This window comes from Convolutriloba macropyga, chromosome 3, assembly GCF_964194025.1.
Source record: "Convolutriloba macropyga chromosome 3, txConMacr16.3, whole genome shotgun sequence".
Taxonomy (NCBI): domain Eukaryota; kingdom Metazoa; phylum Xenacoelomorpha; order Acoela; family Convolutidae; genus Convolutriloba; species Convolutriloba macropyga.
In genome coordinates, this window is record NC_134470.1 from 49,190,752 (window position 1) to 49,216,809 (window position 26,058).

Here is a 26,058-nt window from a genome sequence, read left to right on the forward strand (position 1 = left end):
ACTTTTGAGCATTTTTCCTTTATTTCTTGTTTGACTCCAATTTAATCTTTGATGGTCTGCAGTTTGAAAAATTATGATTGGTTACAGTAACCAATTGGTTCCAATTTTCTTTCATTATGCTTCTTTCTTACTTTGAAGGCTCAAGCTTCTTATTTCATCGCAAAACAAAAAATATACTAGTCCTATTCTAAACATTTTTTTTTCATATTTAGTAAAGTTTATTAAAAGCAGATTTTAATTTTGTTCTATGTTATCATTCTGATCTCCTAGCCAATCAACTTTTTTCAAGTGCAGAATGTTTAGATTTAACAAAAACTTATTGGAAAAATGTTTATGAAAAAGGTACTTGAAATGGCTTCTGAGCGTAACAAAATTTTATAATTTCATTTCATGTATTTTTATTTGCAGTAGAAAATTTTTGCACAGCTTAACTTAACTGTTTTTTTATTCAAACAGCATCAAAAATCGAACTTAAAAAGCGAAACAGTGTTTTCTATATATTTATTTTTTAAAATCATTTCCAGAATTTTTTTAATGGTTTTGAAGTAAGTTCTTAATAGGACTTCTAGTTTGAAGATTGAGTCAATTGCTAATGTACACAATCAAAATTGTGTACTTGGTTCGCAATCCAAATCACTGTCAGTTTATCTGTGTTATCTTGCGCGGCGTCACCACTTAACAATTTTGAAATCGAATTCGCTTAGCGAATCTTCGCTTATCAACTTTGCTTGATAAGTAAATACGATAGTCAGTTATTGAGCAACTGATCGCGAGATGTAAAATAAAGAAAATGAATGTTAACTGAAACTAGGTGGGTAAAAGTCACAACACACATGAACAATAAATTTCCCGATGCGAAAGAGGTCAACAGATTGACATATGAATGTTTAACGGAACCAAGTGAATTTGTGATGACTCCTTCTGAATGTCCTTCAAGATTAGGTACAATAATAAATAAGTACATCGTATAGGAATTTTACTGCACTAAATTAAAAGACTATGTACATCATTTCACCTTTTTTGACCAAAAAATTGCACTATTGAAAATTTTTTATAACAATATTGATAATACGTATTCACCGGTTACCTAATTATCAACAGTATTTTTACTGGTAATGATAGCTAGGGATATTTATTGAAATAATCAAGTTTAAAGTTTTCCAGTTTTATTGAAAATCTTCCTCATCGATTAATAAATCTCCATCAGAGCTGTGACCTACATGTTGAATACGGGGGTCGGTTGGCGACTGGTGAGGGTCTGTTGGCGACTTAATTCCTATGACTGGCGAGGGGTATGAGTTTAAAATTGGTTCAACAACTTGAGCTGCAGTAGTCTCAATTGTTTATACAACGGAAGGTTGTACTGATTCGATGTCACCCACTCTTCTCTTTATTCTCAACTGCATCAAATTAATGGACACAAATTCGAGGATTCGCCAGACGAATCATCATTGTCGAAGCCGAAGTACTTAGGACTCGTTTTGTTCGCGTCCTTTTTGAAGTTTTTGGCAAGACTTGTTCAAGGGCTTTAAAAGGGGCTGAAGTAGACGGTAGCTGTAGTTCTGAAGTTGTGCTCATGGGTGGTGCTTCAATTAGTGGCTGGGTCTCTGTGTTTTGCGGCACAAGATTTGTCAATGTTGAAAGATGTGATTTGCGGCGCGAGGTTGGTCACTTTTTCTGTATTCGTTTCTGGTAGTGCAAGATCTGCCGGAACTCTCGGCATTCTCACTCGCATTGCTCGAGCAATATTCGACCGATGCGACGAAATGCCACTTGCATTGTCTCGTTTGCGGTGTTTCATTTTAAGATCGCCCTTTTGTATTCTCATAAACTCTTTTATGTGACTCTGAATTTTGGCTTCGGTAGACTTTTCTAACATACGCGGTCCTCGTCTATTGATGTTCTCATGCAATTGGTTTTGCGTTAGTCTCGAGTTTCGAACTTTGTAATATCGCCATTGCGATCTGTTACATCCAACTCTCCGTTTTCTCGAACGCCTGAAGTTTAATTGTCCGTTTTTTGAACTACAGAACCGGGTCCAACACTTCGTAGAGGCCATCGAGATTCCTCTTTGAACGCTTGTTGTGCTGGCGTTTCCGAGCATTGTTTATGCGCACTGATGACTGTTTGAGGGGAAATGCTCGATGTAATTTTGCGGATCGAAGAAAGCGAGGCTCATTGTCATTGGCATTTCGCTCTCGTCTTTGTGCCTTTTGCGCTGCCTTGCACATATTTCTTTCCACCTCCTCGTTGTTTCGATATGTTCCCCAATGATCCTCAGGGTGCAGTTTAATTGGGGTTATTGTTTCTTCGTCTAATTAGTGATTTATCGTAGCTTAAATCAGAATAATTAGATATTGCACTGATAATGCTAACAAAAGTGTTAGCACGACGACCAACGTTGGATTCGAATCCAAGTTGTTTTGTGTTTGCATATGCGAAGCTGATACAGTATAGTTTTAAGTGCTGCTATGATGTTGAACCAACTTGTTTCGTTATGTGCTTCTTTTTTACATGCGAGGCGTTGTTTTATTGTACTAATAAGCCTTTCTATTAAGCCGATTGCTCGGTGATAATTTGCTGGGGCTGGAATCAATTTTATGTCAATTTTTATGGAAAAGTTTTTTTTCACTTGGTTACCCATGAAGCAACGGGCTTTGTTTCTGCGGATGGATACTTAGAAAATTTATCAATGCTTGTTAAAGTATAAATTTCATGTTCTTTTTCATTATAAGCAGGGCCTGTAAAATCTATTTGTATTTATTGGTTAGGTACTATGCATGGTTTATGGGGTTGATATTGCTTATCGGGTATAATCAATTTTAGATTTTATTGATCGTGGTAAAAGGTTTGCACTCTATTGAGCGAGCAAGCAAGTCTCCGTTCATGAATGGCCACCAACAGTGTTGGGCCATACAAAGCATTCCGCAGCTGCCCCGGTGACTGGCGTGAAGATCTTCGATTAGGGTTTTTTTCAGCGCGTTCGGGATGAACACCTTCTCATCCATAAATACAGAATCGTTGCTGATGTGGAGGTCACGGTAATAACTGTGTAAGTATGGGTTGAGCTGCTTTAGTCGTTCCTCTTCAGACCTGATGATGCAGTCTCGGACTTCCTTGAACACTGCATTTTTGCTCGTCAGAGAAGCCATAAGGTTCTTGTTGAAGACCTTTTTAACCCCCTTTATCGAATGACAGAACGTGGGACTGTCGGTTAGGGGTGTGCTGATGTTGGAAGTGGAGGGTGAATAGCGAGGCGTGTTTTGCATTGTGTCGTTTGTGAAAGACACGAAGGTCGAAGTCCTGGTTGTTGTTTTTGAAGTGGATTTCCCGTTCATTGCTGAGATTTGGCCCATGTGGGATTAAGTTTGAACTGAATTTATTGAATTGTTGACTACTAGTTTGTAGATTGAGAATGGTAAAATAAGCAACTTTTGATTTTGTGTCAATTGAGCACGTGAAGTATTTAAAGATTTCGAAATTTTGGTGCTGATTAGGAAAGGAATGTGTGACTGAGTCGTGGTTGACAGATTAGGTTGTTTGAATTCGTTAAATTTTAGTGGATTTTAATAAACGAGATGCGCTTGATTGGCATTGCCCGACGCAAAATTCGGTATTTTAGGCTTATCGTGCAGTGTAGAATGAACAGTATTTGTACTATGCAGTGCAAATGACGAATTTTTTGTCTGCAAAGAAGTGCGAAATGCGAAAATGATATTCATTGTATGAGTATTATTTGATTGTCTAATTTGAGTAGGGTTTTGCTTGACGGGTGCTAATTTTTGTTAATGATTTTGCCTTGCGAGTGTTAAAGATTTGTTAGATCAGTGTTCTTTTAAAATTGAAAGGAGAGCTCGGTGGTTGTTTATAACAAAAAGTTCTTAACAGAAAGATAATTTTGGAAATTTTCTATAGACCAGACTACTACAAGTAATTCTAGCTCACTGATACTGTAACGTTCTTGGATACTATTTAAAGATCTAGCAGCGAATGATATCGATTTCCAAACATTAACTGTCAGTTGTTCTAATGCTGCTCCGAGACCCGAACAAGAGGCATGACATTTTATGCGTGTTTCCAGTTGCGGGTGATAATGAGAACTTTTTGTATGATTTGCTTTTCTTACAAGTATATTTAATTGATTTACGAACTAGGGGTCAAAAAGGATGGCACAATTGGGCTAAGTGGGGAATAAAATGACCAATATAATAGCAGAGCCAGGAGAAGAACGCAACTTTTTTAAGGGTAGTAGGTGGTTGAAGTGTAAGAAGTGCAGATGATTTAGATTCGAGAGGCGATATTCTTGTTTGAGTATTATTATAGCCTAGCCACGATATTTCAAGGTTGGCAAAATGACATTTGGTAAGTTTGAGCGAAGATTATCTGCATCTAACTTTTAAAGAAAAATTGTTACTGTTTTAAAATGATCTTCTTCAGAATATTTCCTTACAATTAAAATGTGGTCAAGAATACAGAAAATGTTTTGGAGTCCTATGAGCGTATAGTCCATGGCTTTCGGAACCCGGCAGGCATATCAATGAGTCCAAAAAACGGTTTTAAATCGATACATGCCTGTCATGTCACCACTAACAATATTGAAATTGCAGTATTTTACAGGGTCAGGCTGAAGATTTAACTGACTATAGGCGTATTTAAGATCTATGGTAGAAAAGAGTCTTTTATGGTTCTGTATTTTAATCTGTAATTATTTTTGATATAGAATCGATGGGTGTTTCGAAATCTAGCACTTGTTACTTGTTTTTGTGTATATATTTATTGAGAACTTTTGAATCTAAGGCTATTTTTATAGTTTGATCGCTTTTGACTGTAATAACAATTGGGGAAATAAAATATTGATCAGAACAATTATCAAGTTTTTCTATATGTCCTTCATTAAGTAGCTTTTTAAAATCAGCCTTAACTCTGTCTCGTATATTAATAAGTACTCTTCCAACTTTTTGATGTTTTGGTAGAAAATGTTTGTGAAATTTTAACTTTACAACATATGTACTTTAGATCTACCAATGCGTGAAAAAAGTGGTGGAAATTGATTTGCTATGCGTGTTTTGAAAGGAAACTGAGTATTGATATTGTTGATCATACTTCCTTCAACTGAGTTCAGAGTTTGGGTAATTGATATGCCAAGTGCGTCAAACAGATATCTACGAATGAGTGGTTTTAGGCCATCCCTAACTACAACGAATTCAGCATCTTCAATTCGCCAATCATTACTTTCTACTACCGTCTACATCTTGCGAATAATGGGTATCGGCTGATTCGCAAAAGTTTTGAATTCTTTAGAGGGTGCAATCGTCAACCATCGTGCAAGTGTGGAGTTGTTAACAAATTCAGTGTCAAGTGATTCATTTAAAACACTGCATACACTCCCTGAGTCGATGCGGAGTCCCACCTTTGTATTTCTAATTTGTGGAATCGTGTTTTTCGGTTCGATCTGTAGAGTATCATCTGAACCATTGTAGTCTGATTCAAATTCTGGATGGTAATTCGAGTTGAGAATAGAGTTGACAGAATTATAAGTTGTATTTTCATCAATAGAGTTCACATTGGGTCAAGTAGTTTTTGTCGAAGCAGATTTTGGCTCACGGCACACACGCAAAAAATACTTTTGGAGACGAACGTTAATGCATGTTTTGCCTTTAGCAATCCATTTGTCTCTATGATTCGCTGACCAAATGAGGCCACAATTTCGACGCAATTGATTCGCCCGGAAAGTTTGCGCCTGGATATTGAGACACTGATTTGAGTTACGAAATTGACGTTGTAGTGTTATGGCGTTCAACTGTAGGGCGGGCTGACTGTCAGATATTTTTATATGGTTCCACTGGCCAAGTTCCATATTGATGGCCAAATGTAATGCTTGAGCAGGCTCGACAGTTTCTTTCAATTGTCCTTTTTGAATTTCAGAATTCTGCAAGTTTGCAAAAAAGAGGTCTCTGATTAAAGTATCTTCTTCGTTTCCAGGTTCACAGTTTTCGATTATTACTTTTAACTTGCCGAAAAAATGTTCGATAGACTCTCCAATTGACTGTTTTGTTGTAAGGAGCATGTACTTGTCCAAAGTAATAATACGTGGAGGAATTAAAGCGTCCTCCCTGATTCTCCCGAGTTCCACAGTAGTCATTGTATCCATATTGAGATGCAGGTTTCGGCTGCATGCATTCGTTCTTCCTTTTGTTCCAAGGCTGAGAAACAATATAGATACGGCTTTGCCACCACACACAGATACAAGTTTTGTCAACACCTATAACCCCCATTTCTATTTGTCGTTGGCAGCGATTTTCCCAGTTCATTTTCAACTGCGTTCCTAGCTAGTCTTTCAAGTTCCGATTGGGCTGAAGATCTTTGTATTGTATATAATAGATCGGTTCAAGAGAAAGTTGAACATTCTCGTGTTTAGGTAAAATGTCCAAAGTAGTGTTTTCTTTGGCTAGGCGAGCCAGTTTCACCTGTCTTTGCCACTTCTCACACTTCAATGGAGGATCTGAGCTGTACTTTTCTCAAAAGGGCTCGATGCCTAGTGAGGTCCGTTTTTGAGCAGCTGACTGTGCCATGTCCTTCCCAATCAATATTGTATACTTGATTCGCGATACAATTCACTGTCAGTTTATCTGTTGTGTTATCTTGCGCAGCGAGTGCAATTAACAAAATTCTGAAATAGAATTTGCTTTGCGAATCATCTATTTTTCGCTTATCTACTTTGCTTGATAAGTAAATACGACTGTCAGTTAATAAGTTAAATTGAGCAGCTGATCGCGAGATGCAATATAAAGAGAATGAATGTTAACTGAAACTAGCTCGATAAAAGTCACAATAACAATGAAAAAAATAAAATTCCCGATGCAGCAAAGGGGTCAACAGACTGACATATTAATAATTAAGGGTACCAAATGATTTTATGATGACTCATACTAAATGTCCCACAAGATTAGGTACAATAAAAAAATAAGTACATCGTATAGAAGTTTTACTGCACCAAATCAAATGACTATGTACACCAGCTAAAAATTGAAAGTCCTATGGTTACTATAAGCCGTCAAACCTCATGACGAACGATCACGTGAGAATTGATAATGTGATTTTTTGGAATTTTACTAAAACTAACGTAGGTTTGAATAGTGTACCAATTTTAATTTAATAAAGTTTAAGGTTTTCATTACCTCTTTTGGCTTCACAGCTAATCTGATACTCTTTAGGAGTTACTCAACAGTAGTCCAATAACAGAATACGTTAGTTGCTCCGGATTTGCGGTGAAAATGCATCTTCCCATTGAAACAGAAATTTAGATATTTTTAAATTGAAATGAAATAGTGTAACAGTTTCGCAGCGTTTATTGATTAAACATATTTGTACTGAGTTTCCGTTTCTTCCTAAAATGATTCTCAAAAAGAGATCAAGAAGTCAACTGAAATCAGAAGTGATAAATTAGAAGAATTGAATTTAGGATTGAAGGAATAAGAACTTCTGACGAATTTACTTTAAAGAGGGGGTAAAATGACATGCAATGAGCAATAAAAACATAATGAAAAAATTGAAGATTGTCTTTTTCACTAAATAATTTGGCTCATATCTCTCTGAGTACCGCATATTCGCAAAGTATCAAATTCATGGCCCACAGCGTTAACCGATCATGCGATGGAGATCAGATAAGAATGAGTTCATGTATGGATGAATTTTCACAATTTTGAAATAAAATTCGCTTAGCGAATCACCTATCTTTCGCTTATCAACTCTGCTTGATAAGTATTTGCTATTGTCAGTCAATAAAATAAATTGAGCAACTGATCCCGAGATGTAAAATAGAGAGAATGAATGTTAATTGGAACTAGGTCGGTAATAGTCACAACATACATGAAAAAAATTAATTTCCCGATGCGGGAGAGAGGTCAACAGACTAACATATGAATAATTAAGGGTACCAAGTGAACTTATGATGACTCCTACTAAATTTCCCACAAAATTAGGTAAAATAATAAATAAGTACATCGTATAAGAATTTTACTGCATCAAAATAAATGACTATTTACATCAGCTAATAAAGTGAAGTCTTATGGTTACTATAAGCCGTCAAACTATAAGAATGAATATTAACTGGAACTAGGTCGGTAATAGTCACAACATACACGAAAAAAATTAATTTCCTGATGCGGGAGAGAGGTCAACAGACTAACATATGAATAATTAAGGGTACCAAGTGAACTTATGATGACTCCTACTAAATTTCCCACAAAATTAGGTAAAATAATAAATAAGTACATCGTATAAGAATTTTACTGCATCAAAATAAATGACTATTTACATCAGCTAATAAAGTGAAGTCTTATGGTTACTATAAGCCGTCAAACCTCTTGACGAACGATCACGTGAGAATTTGATAATGACAACTTTTTGGAATTTTACTAAAACTTATGTAAGTTTGAGCAGAGTACAAATTTAAATTTAATGAAACTTAAGGTTTTCTTTACCTCTTTTGGCTTCACAGCTAATCTGATACTTTTTTTTACGAGGTACTCAATCGTAGTCCAATTCGTGAATACTTTAGTTGCTCCGCATTTGCGGTGAAAATGTATGTTCAAAATAAGACAGAAATTTAGATATTTTGAAATTGAAATGAAACAGTGTTACGATTTTGCAGCGTTTACTAACTGAACATATTTTTACTGAGTTTGCGTTTCTTCCTAAAGTGGTTCTTTGAAAGAGATCCAGGAGTAAATTGAAATCAGAAGTGATAAATTAGAAGAATTGAATTTAGGACTGAAGGAAAAAGAATATCTGACCAATTTAGTTGAAAGAGGAGAGTAAATTGACATGCAATGAGCAATAAAAACAAAATAAAAAAAATTAAGATTGTCTTTTTCACTAAATACTTTGGCTCATATCTCTCTGAGTACCGCATATTCGCAAAGCATCAAATTCATTGCTCACAGCGTTAACCGATCAGGCGATGGAGATCAGGCAAGAATGAATTTTTGTATGGATGAGTTTTAACAATTTTGAAACAGAATTCGCTTAGCGAATCACCTATCTTTCGCTTATCTACTCTGCTTGATAAGTAAATAAGATTGTCAGCCAATAAATTAAATTGAGCAACTGATCGCGAGATGCAAAATAAAGAAAATGAATGTTAACTGAAACTAGGTCGGTAAAAGTCACAACAGAAAAGAACAATAAACTTCCCGAAGAGGGAAAGAGGTCAACAGATTGACATATGAATAAATAAGGGTACCAAGTGAACTTATGATGACTCCTACTAAATGTCCTACAAGATTAGGTACAAAAAAAATGAGTACTTCGTATAGGAATTTTACTGCACTAAATTAAATGAATAGGTACAATAGCTAATAAACTGAAATCCTATGGCTACTATAAACCGTCAAACTTCTTGACGAACGATCACGTGAGATTTTAATCATGACAAATTCTTGGCATTTTACTAAAACCAATGTAGGTTTGAATAGCGTACCAATTTTAATATAATAAATTTAAGGTTTTCTTTACCTTTTTTGGCTTCACAGATAATCTGATACTCTTTTTTATGAGGTCTCAATCGTAGTCCAATTACTGAATACTTTAGTCGCTCCGGATTTGCGGTGAAACTGTATGTTCAATTTGAGACAGAAATTTAGACATTTTGAAATTGAAATGAAATAGTGTTACGATTTTGCAGCCTTTATTGATTGAAAACATTTGTATTGAGTTTGCGTTTCTTCCTAAAATGGTTCTTAGAAAGAGATCCAGGAATCAACTGAAATCAGAAGTGATAAATTAGGAGGATTGAATTTAGGATTGAAGGAAAAAGAACCTCTGACTAGTTCACTTTAAAGAGGGGGTAATTTGACATTCAATAAGCAATAAAAACATTTTGAAAAAATTAAAGATTGTCATTTTCATTAAATAGTTTGGCTCAGGTCTCTCTGAGTACCGCATATTCGCAAAGCAGCAAATTCATCGCCCACAGCGTTAAACGATCAGGCGATGGAGATCAGGCAAGAATGAGTTCATTTATGGATGGATTTTCACAATTTTGAAATAGAATTCTCTTAGCGAATCACCTATCTTTCGCTTATCTACTCTGCTTGATAAGTAAATAAGTTTGTAAGTCGATAAGTTAAACTGAGCAACTGATCGCGAGATGCAAAATAAAGATAATGAATGTTAACTGAAACTAGGTCGGTAAAAGTCACAACACACATGAATAATAAATTTCCCGATAAGGTAAAGAGGTCAACAGACTGACATATGAATAAATAAGGGTACCAATTGAAATTATGATAACTCATACAAAATGTCCCACAAGATTAGGTACAATAACAAATAAGTACATCCTATAGGAAATTTACTGCACCAAATTAAATGACTATGCACATCACTTGATAAAGTGAAGACCTATGGTTAAAATAGGCCGTCATGGTTCTTGACGAACGATCACGTGAGAATTTATTTTTGACAATTGTTGGAGTTTTACTAAAACTGATGTAGGTTTGAATAGCGTACCAATTTTAATTTAATAAAATATAAGGTTTTCTTTACCTCTTTTGGCTTCACAGCTAATCTGATACTCTTTTTTTCGAGGTACTCAATTGTAGTCCAGTTACTGAATACTTTAGTTGCTCCGGATTTGCGGTGAAAATGCATCTTCCCATTGAAACAGAAATTTAGATATTTTTAAATTGAAATGAAATAGTGTAACAGTTTCATAGCGTTTATTGATTAAACATATTTGTACTGAGTTTCCGTTTCTTCCTAAAATGATTCTCAAAAAGAGATCAAGAAGTCAACTGAAATCAGAAGTGATAATTTAGAAGAATTGATTTTAGGATTGAAGGAATAAGAACTTCTGACGAATTTACTTTAAAGAGGGGGAAATTGACATGCAATGAGCAATAAAAACATAATGAAAAAATTGAAGATTGTCTTTTTCACTAAATAGTTTTGCTCAGATCACTCTGAGTACCGCATATTCGCAAAGCAGCAAATTCATCGCCAACAGCGTTAACCGATCACGCGATGGAGATCAGGCAAGAATGAGTTCATGTATGGATGAATTTTCAAAATTTTGAAAAAAATTCGCTTAGCGAATTCACTATTTTCGCTTATCTACTCTGCTTGATAAGTAAATACGATTGTCAGTCAATAAGTTAAATTGGGCAACTGATTGCGAGATGCAATATAAAGAGAATGAATGTTAACGTAAACTAGGTCGATAAAAGTCACAACACAAATGAACAATAAATTTCCCGATGCGGGAAAGAGGTCAAAAGATTAGCATATGAATAATTAAGGATACCAATTGAACTTATGATAACTCAAACAAAATGTCCCACAAGATTAGGTACAATAACAAATAAGTACATCGAATAGGAAATTTAGTGCACGAAATTAAATGACTATGTACATCACTTAATAAAGTGAAGAACTATGGTTAACATTGGCCGTCATGGTTCTTGACGAACGATCACGTGAGAATTTATTTTTGACAATTGTTGGAGTTTTTCTAAAACTAATGTAGGTTCGAATAACTTACCAATTTTAATTTAATAAAGTTTAAGGTTTTCTTTACCTCTTTTGGCTTCACAGCTAATCCGATACTCTTTTTTTCGAGGTACTCAATTGTAGTCCAGTTACTGAATACTTTAGTTGCTCCGGATTTGCGGTGAAAATGCATGTTCCCATTGAAACAGAAATTTAGATATTTTTAAATTGAAAGGAAATAGTGTAACAGTTTCGCAGCGTTTATTGATTAAACATATTTGTACTGAGTTTCCGTTTCTTCCTAAAATGATTCTCAAAAAGAGATCAAGAAGTCAACTGAAATCAGAAGTGATAAATTAGAAGAATTGAATTTAGGATTGAAGGAATAAGAACTTCTGACGAATTTACTTTAAAGAGGGGGTAAATTGACATGCAATGAGCAATAAAAACAAAATGAAAAAATTGAAGATTGTCTTTTTCACTGAATAGTTTGGCTCAGATCTCTCTGAGTGCCGCATATTCGCAAAGCAGCAAATTCATCGCCAACAGCGTTAACCGATCACGCGATGGAGATCAGGCAAGAATGAGTTCATGTATGGATGAATTTTCAAAATTTTGAAAAAAATTCGCTTAGAGAATTCACTATTTTTCGCTTATCTACTCTGCTTGATAAGTAAATACGATTGTCAGACAATAAGTTAAATTGGGCAACTGATTGCGAGATGCAAAATAAAGAGAATGAATGTTAACTGAAACTAGGTCGATAAAAGTCACAACACAAATGAACAATGAATTTCCCAATGCGGGAAAGAGGTCAAAAGATTGGCATATGAATAATTAAGGATACCAAGTGAACTTATGATGACTCCTACTAAATGTCCAGCAAGATTAGGTACAATATTAAATGAGTACATCGTATATGAATTTTACTGCACTAAATTAAATGACTATGTACAATAGCTAATAAAGTGAAGTCCTATGGTTACTATAAACCGTCAACATTCTTGACAAACGATCACGTGAGAATTTAATCATGGCATTTTTTTGGATTTTTACTAAAAATAATGTAAGTTTGAATAGCGTACCAATTTTAATTTAATAAAGTTTAAGGTTTTTCTTTACCTCTTTTGGCTCCACAGCTATTCTGATACTCTCTTTTACCAGGTACTCAATCGTAGTCCAAATACTGAATACTTAGTTGCTCTGGATTTGCGGTGAAAATGTATGTTCAAATTGAGACAGAATTTTAGATATTTTGAAATTAAAATGAAATAGTGTTACGATTTCGCAGCGTTTATTGATTGAATTTATTTGTGCAGAGTTTGCGTTTCTTCCCAAAACGGTTCTTAAAAAAAGATCCAGGAGTCAACTGAATTCAGAAGTGATAAATTAGAAGGATTGAATTTAGGAGTGAAGGAATAAGAACCACTGATCAATTTATTTTAAATATGGAGGTAAATTGACATGCAATGAGCAATAAAAACATAATGAAAAAATTAAAGATAGTCTTTTTCACAAAATAGTTTGGCTCAGATCTCTCTGAGTACCGCATATTCGCAAAGCAGCAAATTCATCGCCAACAGCGTTAACCGATCACGCGATGGAGATCAGGCAAGAATGAGTTCATGTATGGATGAATTTTCAAAATTTTGAAAAAAATTCGCTTAGCGAATTCACTATTTTCGCTTATCTACTCTGCTTGATAAGTAAATACGATTGTCAGTCAATAAGTTAAATTGGGCAACTGATTGCGAGATGCAATATAAAGAGAATGAATGTTAACTGAAACTAGGTCGATAAAAGTCACAACACAAATGAACAATAAATTTCCCGATGCGGGAAAGAGGTCAAAAGATTAGCATATGAATAATTAAGGATACCAATTGAACTTATGATAACTCAAACAAAATGTCCCACAAGATTAGGTACAATAACAAATAAGTACATCGTATAGGAAATTTAGTGCACGAAATTAAATGACTATGTAATAATATAAAGATTAATACTCTTAATAAAGTGAAGAACTATGGTTAACATTGGCCGTCATGGTTCTTGACGAACGATCACGTGAGAATTTATTTTTGACAATTGTTGGAGTTTTTCTAAAACTAATGTAGGTTCGAATAACTTACCAATTTTAATTTAATAAAGTTTAAGGTTTTCTTTACCTCTTTTGGCTTCACAGCTAATCCGATACTCTTCTTTTCGAGGTACTCAATTGTAGTCCAGTTACTGAATACTTTAGTTGCTCCGGATTTGCGGTGAAAATGCATGTTCCCATTGAAACAGAAATTTAGATATTTTTAAATTGAAAGGAAATAGTGTAACAGTTTCGCAGCGTTTATTGATTAAACATATTTGTACTGAGTTTCCGTTTCTTCCTAAAATGATTCTCAAAAAGAGATCAAGAAGTCAACTGAAATCAGAAGTGATAAATTAGAAGAATTGAATTTAGGATTGAAGGAATAAGAACTTCTGACGAATTTACTTTAAAGAGGGGGTAAATTGGCATGCAATGAGCAATAAAAACAAAATGAAAAAATTGAAGATTGTCTTTTTCACTGAATAGTTTGGCTCAGATCTCTCTGAGTGCCGCATATTCGCAAAGCAGCAAATTCATCGCCAACAGCGTTAACCGATCACGCGATGGAGATCAGGCAAGAATGAGTTCATGTATGGATGAATTTTCAAAATTTTGAAAAAAATTCGCTTAGAGAATTCACTATTTTTCGCTTATCTACTCTGCTTGATAAGTAAATACGATTGTCAGACAATAAATTAAATTGGGCAACTGATTGCGAGATGCAAAATAAAGAGAATGAATGTTAACTGAAACTAGGTCGATAAAAGTCACAACACAAATGAACAATGAATTTCCCAATGCGGGAAAGAGGTCAAAAGATTGGCATACGAATAATTAAGGATACCAAGTGAACTTATGATGACTCCTACTAAATGTCCAGCAAGATTAGGTACAATATTAAATGAGTACATCGTATATGAATTTTACTGCACTAAATTAAATGACTATGTACAATAGCTAATAAAGTGAAGTCCTATGGTTACTATAAACCGTCAACATTCTTGACAAACGATCACGTGAGAATTTAATCATGGCATTTTTTTGAAATTTTACTAAAAATAATGTAAGTTTGAATAGCGTACCAATTTTAATTTAATAAAGTTTAAGGTTTTTCTTTACCTCTTTTGGCTCCACAGCTATTCTGATACTCTCTTTTACCAGGTACTCAATCGTAGTCCAAATACTGAATACTTAGTTGCTCTGGATTTGCGGTGAAAATGTATGTTCAAATTGAGACAGAATTTTAGATATTTTGAAATTAAAATGAAATAGTGTTACGATTTCGCAGCGTTTATTGATTGAATTTATTTGTGCAGAGTTTGCGTTTCTTCCCAAAACGGTTCTTAAAAAAAGATCCAGGAGTCAACTGAATTCAGAAGTGATAAATTAGAAGGATTGAATTTAGGAGTGAAGGAATAAGAACCACTGATCAATTTATTTTAAATATGGAGGTAAATTGACATGCAATGAGCCATAAAAACATAATGAAAAAATTAAAGATAGTCTTTTTCACTAAATAGTTTGGCTCAGATCTCTCTGAGTACCGTATATTCGCAAAGCAGCAAATTCATCGCCCACAGCGTTAACCGATCAGGCGATGGAGATCAGGCAAGAATGAGTACATGTATGGATGAGTTTTCACAATTTTCAAATAGAATTCGCTTAGCGAGTCAGCTATCTTTCGCTTATCTACTCTGCTTGATAAGTGAATAGCATTGTCAGCTAATAGGTTAAATTGAGCAACCGGTCGCGAGATGCAAAATAAAGAGAATTAATGTTAACTGAAACTAGGTCGGTAAAAGTCACAACACACATGAACAATAAACTTCCCGATGAGGGAAAGAGGTCAACAGATTGACATATGGATAATTAAGGGTACGAAGTGAACTTATGACGACTCCTACTAAATGTCCTACAAGATTAGGTAGAATAAAAAATGAGTACATCGTATAGGAATTTTACTGCACTAAATTAAATGACTATGTACAATAGCTAATAAACTGAAATCCTATGGTTACTATAAACCGTCAAACTTCTTGACGAACGATCACGTGAGATTTTAATCATGACAATTTTTTGGAATTTTACTAAAACCAAGGTAGGTTTGAATATCGTACCAATTTTAATATAATAAATTTAAGGTTTTATTTACCTTTTTCGGCTTCACAGATAATCTGAACTCTTTTCTTCGAGGTACTCAATCGTAGTCAAATACTGAATTCTTTAGTCGCTCCGGATTTGCGGTCAAAATGTATGTTCAAATTGAGACAGAAATTGAGACATTTTGAAATTGAAATGAAATAGTGTTACGATTTTGCAGCGTTTATTGATTGAAAATATTTGTACTGAGTTTGCGTTTCTTCCTAAAATGGTTCTTAAAAAGAGATCCAGGAGTCAACTGAAATCAGAAGTGATAAATTAGGAGTATTGAATTTAGGATTGAAGGAATAAGAATCTCTGACTAATTTACTCGAAAGAGAGGTGTAATTTGACATGTAATGAGCAATAAAAACATGTTGCAAAAATTAAATATTGTCATTTTCACTAAATAGTTTGGCTCAGATCTCTCTGAGTACCGCATATTCGCGAAGCAGCAAATTCATCGCCCACAGCGTTAACGATCACGCGATGGCGATCAGGCAGGAATGAGTTCATGTATGGATGAGTTTTCACAATTTGGAAAAAAATTCGCTTAGGGAATCACCTATCTTTCGCTTATCTACTCTGCTTGATAAGTAAATAAGTTTATCAGCCAATAAGTTAAATAGAGGAACTGATCCCGAGATGCAAAATAAAGAGAATTAATGTTAACTGAAACTAGGTCGGTAAAAATCAGAACACACATGAATAATAAATTTCGCGATGCAGGGAAGAGGTCAACAGACTGACATTTGAATATTTAATGGTACCAAGTGACTTATGATGACTCCTACTAAATGTTCTACAAGATTAGGTACAATAATAAATGAGTACTTCGTATATGAATTTTGCTGCACTAAATTAAATGACTATGTACAACAGCTAATAAATTGAAGTCCTATGGTTACTATAAACCGTCAAACTTCTTGACGAACGATCACGTGAGAATTTAATCATGGCAATTTTTTGGATTTTTACTAAAACTAATGTAAGTTTGAATAGCGTACCAATTTTAATATAATAAATTTAAGGTTTTATTTACCTTTTTCGGCTTCACAGATAATCTGAACTCTTTTCTTCGAGGTACTCAATCGTAGTCAAATACTGAATACTTTAGTCGCTCCGGATTTGCGGTGAAAATGTATGTTCAAATTGAGACAGAAATTGAGACATTTTGAAATTGAAATGAAATAGTGTTACGATTTTGCAGCGTTTATTGATTGAAAATATTTGTACTGAGTTTGCGTTTCTTCCTAAAATGGTTCTTAAAAAGAGATCCAGGAGTCAACTGAAATCAGAAGTGATAAATTAGGAGTATTGAATTTAGGATTGAAGGAATAAGAATCTCTGACTAATTTACTCGAAAGAGAGGTGTAATTTGACATGAAATGAGCAATAAAAACATGTTGCAAAAGTTAAATATTGTCATTTTCACTAAATAGTTTGGCTCAGATCTCTCTGAGTACCGCATATTCGCGAAGCAGCAAGTTCATCGCCCACAGCGTTAACGATCACGCGATGGCGATCAGGCAGGAATGAGTTCATGTATGGATGAGTATTCACAATTTTGAAAAAAATTCGCTTAGGGAATCACCTATCTTTCGCTTATCTACTCTGCTTGATAAGTAAATAAGTTTATCAGCCAATAAGTTAAATAGAGCAACTGATCCCGAGATGCAAAATAAAGAGAATTAATGTTAACTGAAACTAGGTCGGTAAAAATCAGAACACACATGAATAATAAGTTTTGCGATGCAGGGAAGAGGTCAACAGACTGACATTTGAATATTTAATGGTACCAAGTGACTTATGATGACTCCTACTAAATGTTCTACAAGATTAGGTACAATATTAAATGAGTACATCGTATATGAATTTTACTGCACTAAGTTAAATGACTATGTACAACAGCTAATAAATTGAAGTCCTATGGTTACTATAAACCGTCAAACTTCTTGACGAACGATCACGTGAGAATTTAATCATGGCATTTTTTTGGAATTATACTAAAACTAATGTAAGTTTGAATAGCGTACCAATTTTAATTTAATAAAGTTTAAGGTTTTCTTTACCTATTTTGGCTTCACAGCTATTCTGATACTCTCTTTTACCAGGTACTCAATCGTAGTCCAAATACTGAATACTTAGTTGCTCTGGATTTGCGGTGCAAATGTATGTTCAAATTGAGACAGAATTTTAATTATTTTGAAATTAAAATGAAATAGTGTTACGATTTCGCAGCGTTTATTGATTGAATACATTTGTACAGAGTTTGCGTTTCTTCCCAAAAAAGTTCTTAAAAAGAGATCCAGGAGTCAATTGAAATCAGAAGTGATAAATTAGAAGGATTTAATTTAGGATTGAAGGAATAAGAATCTCTGACCAATTTTCTTTAAAGAGGGAGGTAAATTGACATGCAATGAGCAATAAAAACATAATGAAATAAATTAAAGATAGGCAATAAAACTTTCCAATAAAATTTTCCAAGAAATATGCCTTAAGGCTTCCACGAATTTTTTTCACAGAAGTTTGCTCAGTTGATTGCTCATTTTATACCTTTTTGTAAGGTTGAACTCTTCGCGACAAATGTGAAAAGTGAGCGAAAAAGTGATTAAGTTCAAAGTCTAGCGTGATATGAAACGTGAAATCCTGAAAAAAGGGGGCGCTTGAAAAATTATGAAATAATGACATCTTGCTTCATCAACTTTCAAAATTAGTGATCGAGTCTAACTTTATTGTTGATTTTTTTAACAACGAAATTGAGGTCTAATAACGCTCTGTGATTAGTGATGACTGTAAAAGCTCTTCCAAAGGAATAAAATTGGAAGTATTTCACACACCAAAATACCTGAGAGGTTTACAGAAATCGTGTTCTGTATGGTTAGTTGAAATGCTAGGCGAAGTTCGGATTTTAGTTGTGCCAAAGAGATGGTTGTATTGGCGGTGCGAAGTCAAACTTAATTTTGTTTGACTGAATTACGTCAATTCGGTGACACCTCTTTAGTTCTATTCACTCCGCGAATGCGAGCGTAAGATTTTGAGTAGTGATTCCCTTAGCGAAAGATTAGTAATTTGAGTTCTATTGCTGTTAAGCGGAATTCAACATAAAATTGAATTCATTTACAAAAAAAGGTGATCACCAATTCGATCATGCAATTTAAAGAATTGAATAACTAATATGGGAAATTGGCGGCAGGCCATATGAAACAGACAGTAAAAGACGTCAAATCAAAAAATTATTTTTTAAAAAATTTTAAAGAATTGTGAACAACAAAGATTTGATCTTGAAATGAAAATATAATTAACTGAAAATGAACCGGAAATGAACTAAATTAAAAATTGAGAAATTTTAGGGAATTAGCGCCACACATGAAATGTAAAATTTTTTCATGTATATCACATTCCCCTCAACAAAAACAAACATGACACAGTTTTGTTCATATCAGAAAATTAATGTTTTTGCCGAAATTGTACAATAATGTTTTCGCAGGAGTTTTAAAATTTAAGAAACCTGATTCAGAATCTGTCGCATATTCTGCTTCTTTAACGGTCGTACTAGTTTCTGTTGATCCGGGTTGCAAGTTCCAACTTGAAGATACGGTTATTTTTCCTCTGGATTTTGGGCTGCGGTTTTCTGAATAGTCGAAATTACTGATTTGTTTTCTATTTGATTTGCTTCAGCGTTTGTCGACGTTTTTGTCTCGACGGTGCTTTGCTGTCTAATAAATTTGGGGACATGTTTGTGTAGAAACCATTGAATCATCTGACTCCGTAATTGAAGGCGAAGTCCTTTGACGCTTTTGTGATGGTTGTTGAGCCGCTGTTGTCTTTGTAGTTGTTTTACGTTAAGGGCGTTGTGAAGATTCTCTTAAGATTTCCTCCTCAGTTACTGGTGTTGATTGTGTCAGTATCAATTGCGGCGCAATTGCGGATGTCGATTGAACAATTTGTTTTGGCGGTGCGGGTACGTTCAGTTTTTAGCCATTGTTGGCATGAGTACTCGCAAGGCACGAGATACATTTGACAGCACTGACGTTACGCAGCTGGTGTCGTCAGTAATGTTGCGATGCTTTATTTTTTATCCCCCTCGATCTTCTTCTTTGCATCTCTTGCATGCTTGATTATTAGCTCTTCGGTAGTTTTTCCTGTTGGAGCTTTAGGTCGTCTAATAATTCTGCATAATCCTTTCAGTCTGTTTTTCTGCCTTGGTACCAAATTTTGCCAGATCTGATTTTCCGATTGTAACCCCTCTTTTTTCAGGTTTCTTTATTATCGATCTATAGTCATCAGTCTTGATGACGGAGGGTATTGGCGCCAACACATCATAGAGCCCATCCAAATTTCTCTTCGAGCGCTTGTTTTTTCGTTTTTTTCTTGGCCAATTTGAGAGTCAGGGAAGCTTCCGTTCTCGGTGTTGGGAGTCAGACTCCTGGGAAAGGCACTCTACGCGGCTCTTTTTGAGGGGTCGTCGTTACATCTTTTTCTTGCATCTTGTCTTAATTCGTTCCTTTGCCTCTCAATTTGTCCTCTGAGATCAGTTCATCCCAGCAGACTGTTTCAAGATCTAAATATTTATTTGAAATTGGCTCATAGGTTAAAGTATTTGGGTTTGGTTCAATCGATATGTTAAAAGCGAGAATGTTAGCTTCAGGTCCAAAATGTACTTCAAAAGGTGAAAGGATTAATCGTGTTTTATCGGAATATTCGTAGTTGATAAAGGTTTGAATTTATTGAAGCCTTTAATTTGACATGGTTTTGCGCCGCTGTTCTAATACAAGCTAAACGGCTCTTGATTGTATTGGCCTCTCGAATAAACCAATTGCTCTGTGATCGTGAGTTGGAGCATCAATTAACTCTATTTTATTGTGGCCTCAAAAAGCTTTAATTTGCTGACGAATTTGACGCTTTGCTTGATCTAAGCTTATCGCGCGTAGAATGCCACGCAATAATACATAGTCTTGAAGGAACTTTAAAACATTCTGTGCAATCGCTCTATCAAACACTTCTATTGTTGAAAAAGGAAAAAGGATCTATACAAGCAAGAAAAAAGATTTCTTTGTCTATCTCATTATAATTTGGTCCACCAAAATCTATTTGATTTTCTTCATTAGGAAATTTACATAGCCTTAAAGTGCCCATTTGCTAGAAGAAATGATAGACTTTAAGTTCTCACCAATCTTTACGCAGAGGTTGCACTGGGCCATCTTTGATATTAGATCGCTGTGCATTTACGGCCACATTGCGTGAACGGCTATGTCTGTCATCCCACAGCCACCAGGCTGTGTAGCATGAATCGCCTCAATATATGCGTCTTTGATTAAATTGGTGGTGGCAATTCTGTTGTCAACGCATACACACCCATTCTTTACATCGAACATTGGACGGTTTAACTTGCTTGATTTGCGGCGCGTTTGACACTGTTCGGGAAACTGTTTTAATTAGTGAATCGATATTTGGCATTTTTTACTTGTTTTTGTGGATCGATTTGTTCAAAATCTACGAATCTAAGGCTATTTCAATTGATTGATCTTTTTAAACTGTAATTACAATCGGTGAAAAGAAAAACTGTTCAGAACAGTTTGACAACTTTTCAATATTTCCTTCACTTAATAATTTTTCAAGTTCAATTTTTGCTTTCGGTTGTAGATGAATTGGTACTTTTCTTCCTTTTTGTTGAGTTACTCGCTAATTTCTATGTAATTTTAAATTTACTGTGTGATGTTTTGGTATGCCAATTCGGGTTATGAATTCTGGGAATTCCTTCGCTCTTGAACGTTTTATTGTACCTGGTGCTTCAATCGTATTAATTTCGACTTTAGGACAAGGTGTTTGTGTTATCTTTATTCCTAGTTGATCAAACAAATCTCCTCCTAAAATCGGTCGGAATCCGTCTGCGACAACACTTATTTTTGTTTTTGGGATTTGCCAATCTTTAAATTTAACGGGAGTTTTCAATGTCCCTAAGGTTTCCACAGTATCGTTTGAAAAGAGTTTAAGTTCAATTGGTCTTTTTCTCTGACCATTTGGCTTGAAAACAATTAAACATTATTTGTTTAGCGAGTGTCAAATTAATGATTGTACATCCACAGTCGGAATCGAATAGCAAATTACACTCTGTGTTGCCAGTTATTATTTTCATGTTTTGTTAGAAGTATTTTGCTCTATCATTGGGACATAATTATTGTCCGAGGAATTAAATTCCAAAGTGTTTTGTTTGTTGTAGTTAATGAAATTTACATTTTGATTATCAGATTGACATGGGATATCGGAATTTTGAACATTATTTGTGCGTTTACTTTATTGTGTATTTTTGTGATTGTTTTTTTCCGACATACATTTGCGAAGTGATTTAAAAGTCCACAGTGGTTACATTTCTTACCCAAAAAGGGGCAAAACTGACGTTGTTTTGATGTCCAGTTTTGTCCACAATTCCGACAAATGCCATTTGCTTCTCGATTGAATGTAGTTCTGTTTGTTTGTAGCACACGGGTATTTGCGTCAAGAAATTGCGAAACTGTTGTATCGCAATTACACAGTTGTTATTAGATAAAATCCTCTGCTGATTCTGGTGGCACATTTCCATGTTGACAGCGACGCTAAGTGCTGGTTCCGGTTTAACTGAATCTCTCAAAATTTTGCGTTGTATGTCGTCATCGAGCATGTTGGTGATGAAAATGTTCAGAATTATAGCCTCCTTGCGGTTTTAAACTTGCAGTTTTCTGCAAGTTACTTGAGAGTACTGTAGTATTCGTGGTGCGGAATGACACTTAGTTTTGTTTGAGTGACTAATTTTAATTTGGTGACAACTCTTTACTTGTATTCGCTCCGCGAAAGCGAGCTCAAGATTTTGAGTAGTGATTCGCTTAGCCACTGATTGGTAAATTGAATTTCATTGCTATAAGGCTTATTAGCTGAGCAGAAACTAGATGAAAAAGAATTCACTCTAATATTGAATTGATTTACGAAAAAATGAATTTCAAATTGAAACAAGAATTTGATCAGCATTTTGATCATGCATTTTAAAGAACTGAATAGCAAAAACAAGAAATTGGCGGTAAGCCATAGCAAACGACAACGTGCACAGACGTCAAATCACAAGATTATAAAAAAAAAATTCATGAATTGAGAACAACAAACATTTAATCTTTAAATGAAGTAGAGTAAAATGAAAATAAAATGAAAATGAAATGAAAATGAACCAAAAATGAACTAACTTAGAAATTAAGAAATTTTAGTGAATTAGTGCCACAAATGAAATGTACATATATTCATGTATATCACAAGGTTCTAATTCTTTACTTGAATTTAGGAATCGTGATGCGAAGGCTATCGTTTTCCGAACTCCGTAAGTTCGCTGTTCTAATGCTGCGCCTAAACCAGCGCATGATGCGTCGCATTTTGTGCGTGTTACCATTTTAGGGTAGGGTGAATTTTCAGTTGCACATCCTTTTTTTCTTGAATATGCTTAAATTGTGATTTGCGTGTGCTGGACTGAATGGATTTTACTTTTTTTCAGTAAGGGTCATAGGGGTGACCCAATAGAGTGAAATGTTGTTTAAATTCACAAAGATGGTGCACTGATCTTGCGAAATGTCTGAGTTGCTTCAGATCTTTTGGAGGTAGTTAGTGTTTTTTTAAAGATTCAGAGGTGAAATTCCAATATACTTGTACTTTTATAGCCTAACCAACCAACATCATTTTCCGCGAAGTGGCGTTTACTTAAATCTTTTTCAAGGTTTTTTACAATTCAAAGAATTTGATTTGTATTGGAGCGCTCGCTTTTTTTAAGATCTGTTCGCGCGTTTTCATGATTTTTGAAGTCAAATTCGAGTAGTGATTTTGGTCACGCCGAAACAGAGAGTGGAGCGAAAAAGCGAGTGGTTTTGCGGCGTGAAATTTTTTCGCTCTTATATTAAAGTAGAATGAGAAAACGGTGTTTGAACAAAAAATAGCTTTCTCGCTATTGGTTTTTTGTTCCCATGCGGCAGTTTTACTTAATTCTGGGCCTAGTTTTTTGTTTGAACCAGATTTCCATTTCTCGCTAGTGGTTTTTCGTTCACATGCGGCATTTTTACATTGATTTTCTGTTTTTTTGTGCTTTTGTTTGATTTTTTAGAAATTGTTTCCCAGTTCACTCATAGTCCGTTCTAGGTCTAATTTTTCGGTTGGTCAAAGGAAATTCTTTGAATTGTACGTCAGGACTAGTCCTGCTATGTTTTTTATTTTGTTGACTATCTTTTTGAGATTCGAGACTTACTATATTGGTGTCATCCGAAAACTATGTTTTTTCAACCAATTAAAGTATAATTCGTAGCTTTTTGAATGCCGCCGACACTTTTTTCGAATAAAACGACGAGACGAAAAATTTAAAAGCTCATAATGGAATTTTTTAAAACTTTAGCTTAACTAAAATGGGAAAAATAGAAGTGCTTGTGCTACTTTCACTCTTAGGCACCCCTGGGAAATAGATGTAAATTAATCCCATATCTTGATTTTTTTCCAATTAACAGATGATCATAAGCATTGGAATTCGTATGCTTAAGGCGTCATTTTTTGGAACTAGAAATGTCAGATTAATAATGTATACGCCTGCATAATTTTTTTCTGCTTTTCGTGTTCTAGTTTTTCGCTCCAATACACACAGACAATAAGTACTTAAATAAACCACCGTGTTTACAAAACCATCGTTTCTTAATAAATATGGTCACGCAACAATACAGTTTTTAGTTTTTCTGAGATTTGCTTATGGTTTAAATGTGCTTATTTTGCGCGTTTTGTTCATTGAAAACTGGTATTTGACGCTCGCACGACCATTTCTACTTCAAAACTCGGTTAGATATACATATATATGCATCGCCGTTTGTATATTTGGTGGAACTATACAAGCTTCGTTTTTCACTGTGCGTGGCCAAAAACGTGCTTTAAACCATTTCTCTCAATTAAATATTTATACCTTACGTTTATTTGCCTGAAACATGCTGTGTATTTTGCATTAGGAGATTACAGAAGAAACAAAATACGTAATTGTAGGTGAAAAAGCGTTAAATATACAATCATGACGTCATGTCTTTACTGTACAAAATGGCTGAAGAGTTTTAGAATCTATTTTTGATTTGTAAGAAAAAATTTGTTCACATTTTTGGCCAAAGTGCATCTCAAATAATTGTAAATTTATTACGGTCGTAATATTAAAAACTACAATGTTTGTGTACTTTGAATTTGGATCGTGTAATTGCTCAATCTTTCTCTTACAAGGGCTTACAAGTTACGTTTGAGCAAAAAGTACAAACCTGAAGTTAGTATCATTTGTTATCTTAATAACTGAATTTCCGAATTTTTACGAGCATTTTTTCTAAATTTATTTATTCGAACATTTGTTTTTTTTTGCAGATCTTCAATTACATTTGCAAATTTCAAATATTTTTAAACAAATTTTTGTTAAGAAATTTGATTATCTTTGGATGTTCTTTATAATCCAACTTCAGATACTTTGAACAACTTTAAAATTTGAAAAACTGAGAATTAAAATAAGTTTTATAGAATATAGAATACCGAGTCTCAGTTGACTCCTAATTTTGCGTTTTTGGCAACTTATTATTGACGAAATACTTTTGTCATCTGGGAAATATTCAGTGCATTGCACAATAACTTTTATACCAAGCGATCCAGGGTTCTTATATTTCCTGTTGGGGTTTCATTATCCCTAACGCCCCGTAAATATGGGCAAATACAACAACGAGGGTGGGATATTCTGGACTCAGTTGAAAACCCTGTTATGGAAAAATTTCACTCTGAAGAGACGAGGGTGGGGCTTCCTACTGCTAGAGGTCATTTGGCCTCTGGTGTTATTCGTGGTGATTGTGAGTGTGAGACACGTGAGACCAGCAGTTGACAAACCAGCTTGTCATATTCAACCCAAGGCTAGAAAATTGAGTTTGTCTGAGATATTTCATGCATGATTTATCCATTAGCTGAAAACGAAATATAGCGATTTTCTGGATATAGGTAGAATATCGTCAATGATTCAAAATATGACGAGATTTACTATATTTCAACATTTGCGCAGCATTTTCTTAAAGTCCCACTCCACTTCAAATAAAAATTTTCAGCATAAAGACGTATACCTGAACCGACATGAAGATCCTACCTGAATGTAGGATCTTCCACATTCTATTTTTAACAATAATAGCGGGCAACTAACGTGACGATTCAAAATTTTCAGATGATTTACTGTTAAGTAAAATAACTTTCATGGGAGAGAATGTAAATATTTAAAGATCTGGCTGTATTTTTGAATTATATTTTCGAATCCTCGAAAAACTGAACTTTTTGTTATATGTTTTTTT

General features: G+C 34.6%; 1 protein-coding gene across 2 annotated transcripts in view; it reads left to right on the top strand.

The window, feature by feature from the left end:
- The first annotated feature begins 24,614 nt into the window (after positions 1-24,614).
- The window catches only part of LOC142336251 (phospholipid-transporting ATPase ABCA1-like), a 123,264-nt gene continuing 121,820 nt past the window's right edge, over positions 24,615-26,058 (top strand). Inside the window, exon 1 of one of the 2 annotated variants that reach the window (XM_075384939.1) lies at positions 24,615-25,632. In XM_075384939.1, coding sequence (XP_075241054.1) covers positions 25,432-25,632 — 201 coding nt within the window. In that variant the 5' untranslated portion in view covers positions 24,615-25,431. The remainder of the gene's footprint in view (positions 25,633-26,058) is intronic. The other variant, XM_075384938.1, reaches the window with a different exon arrangement.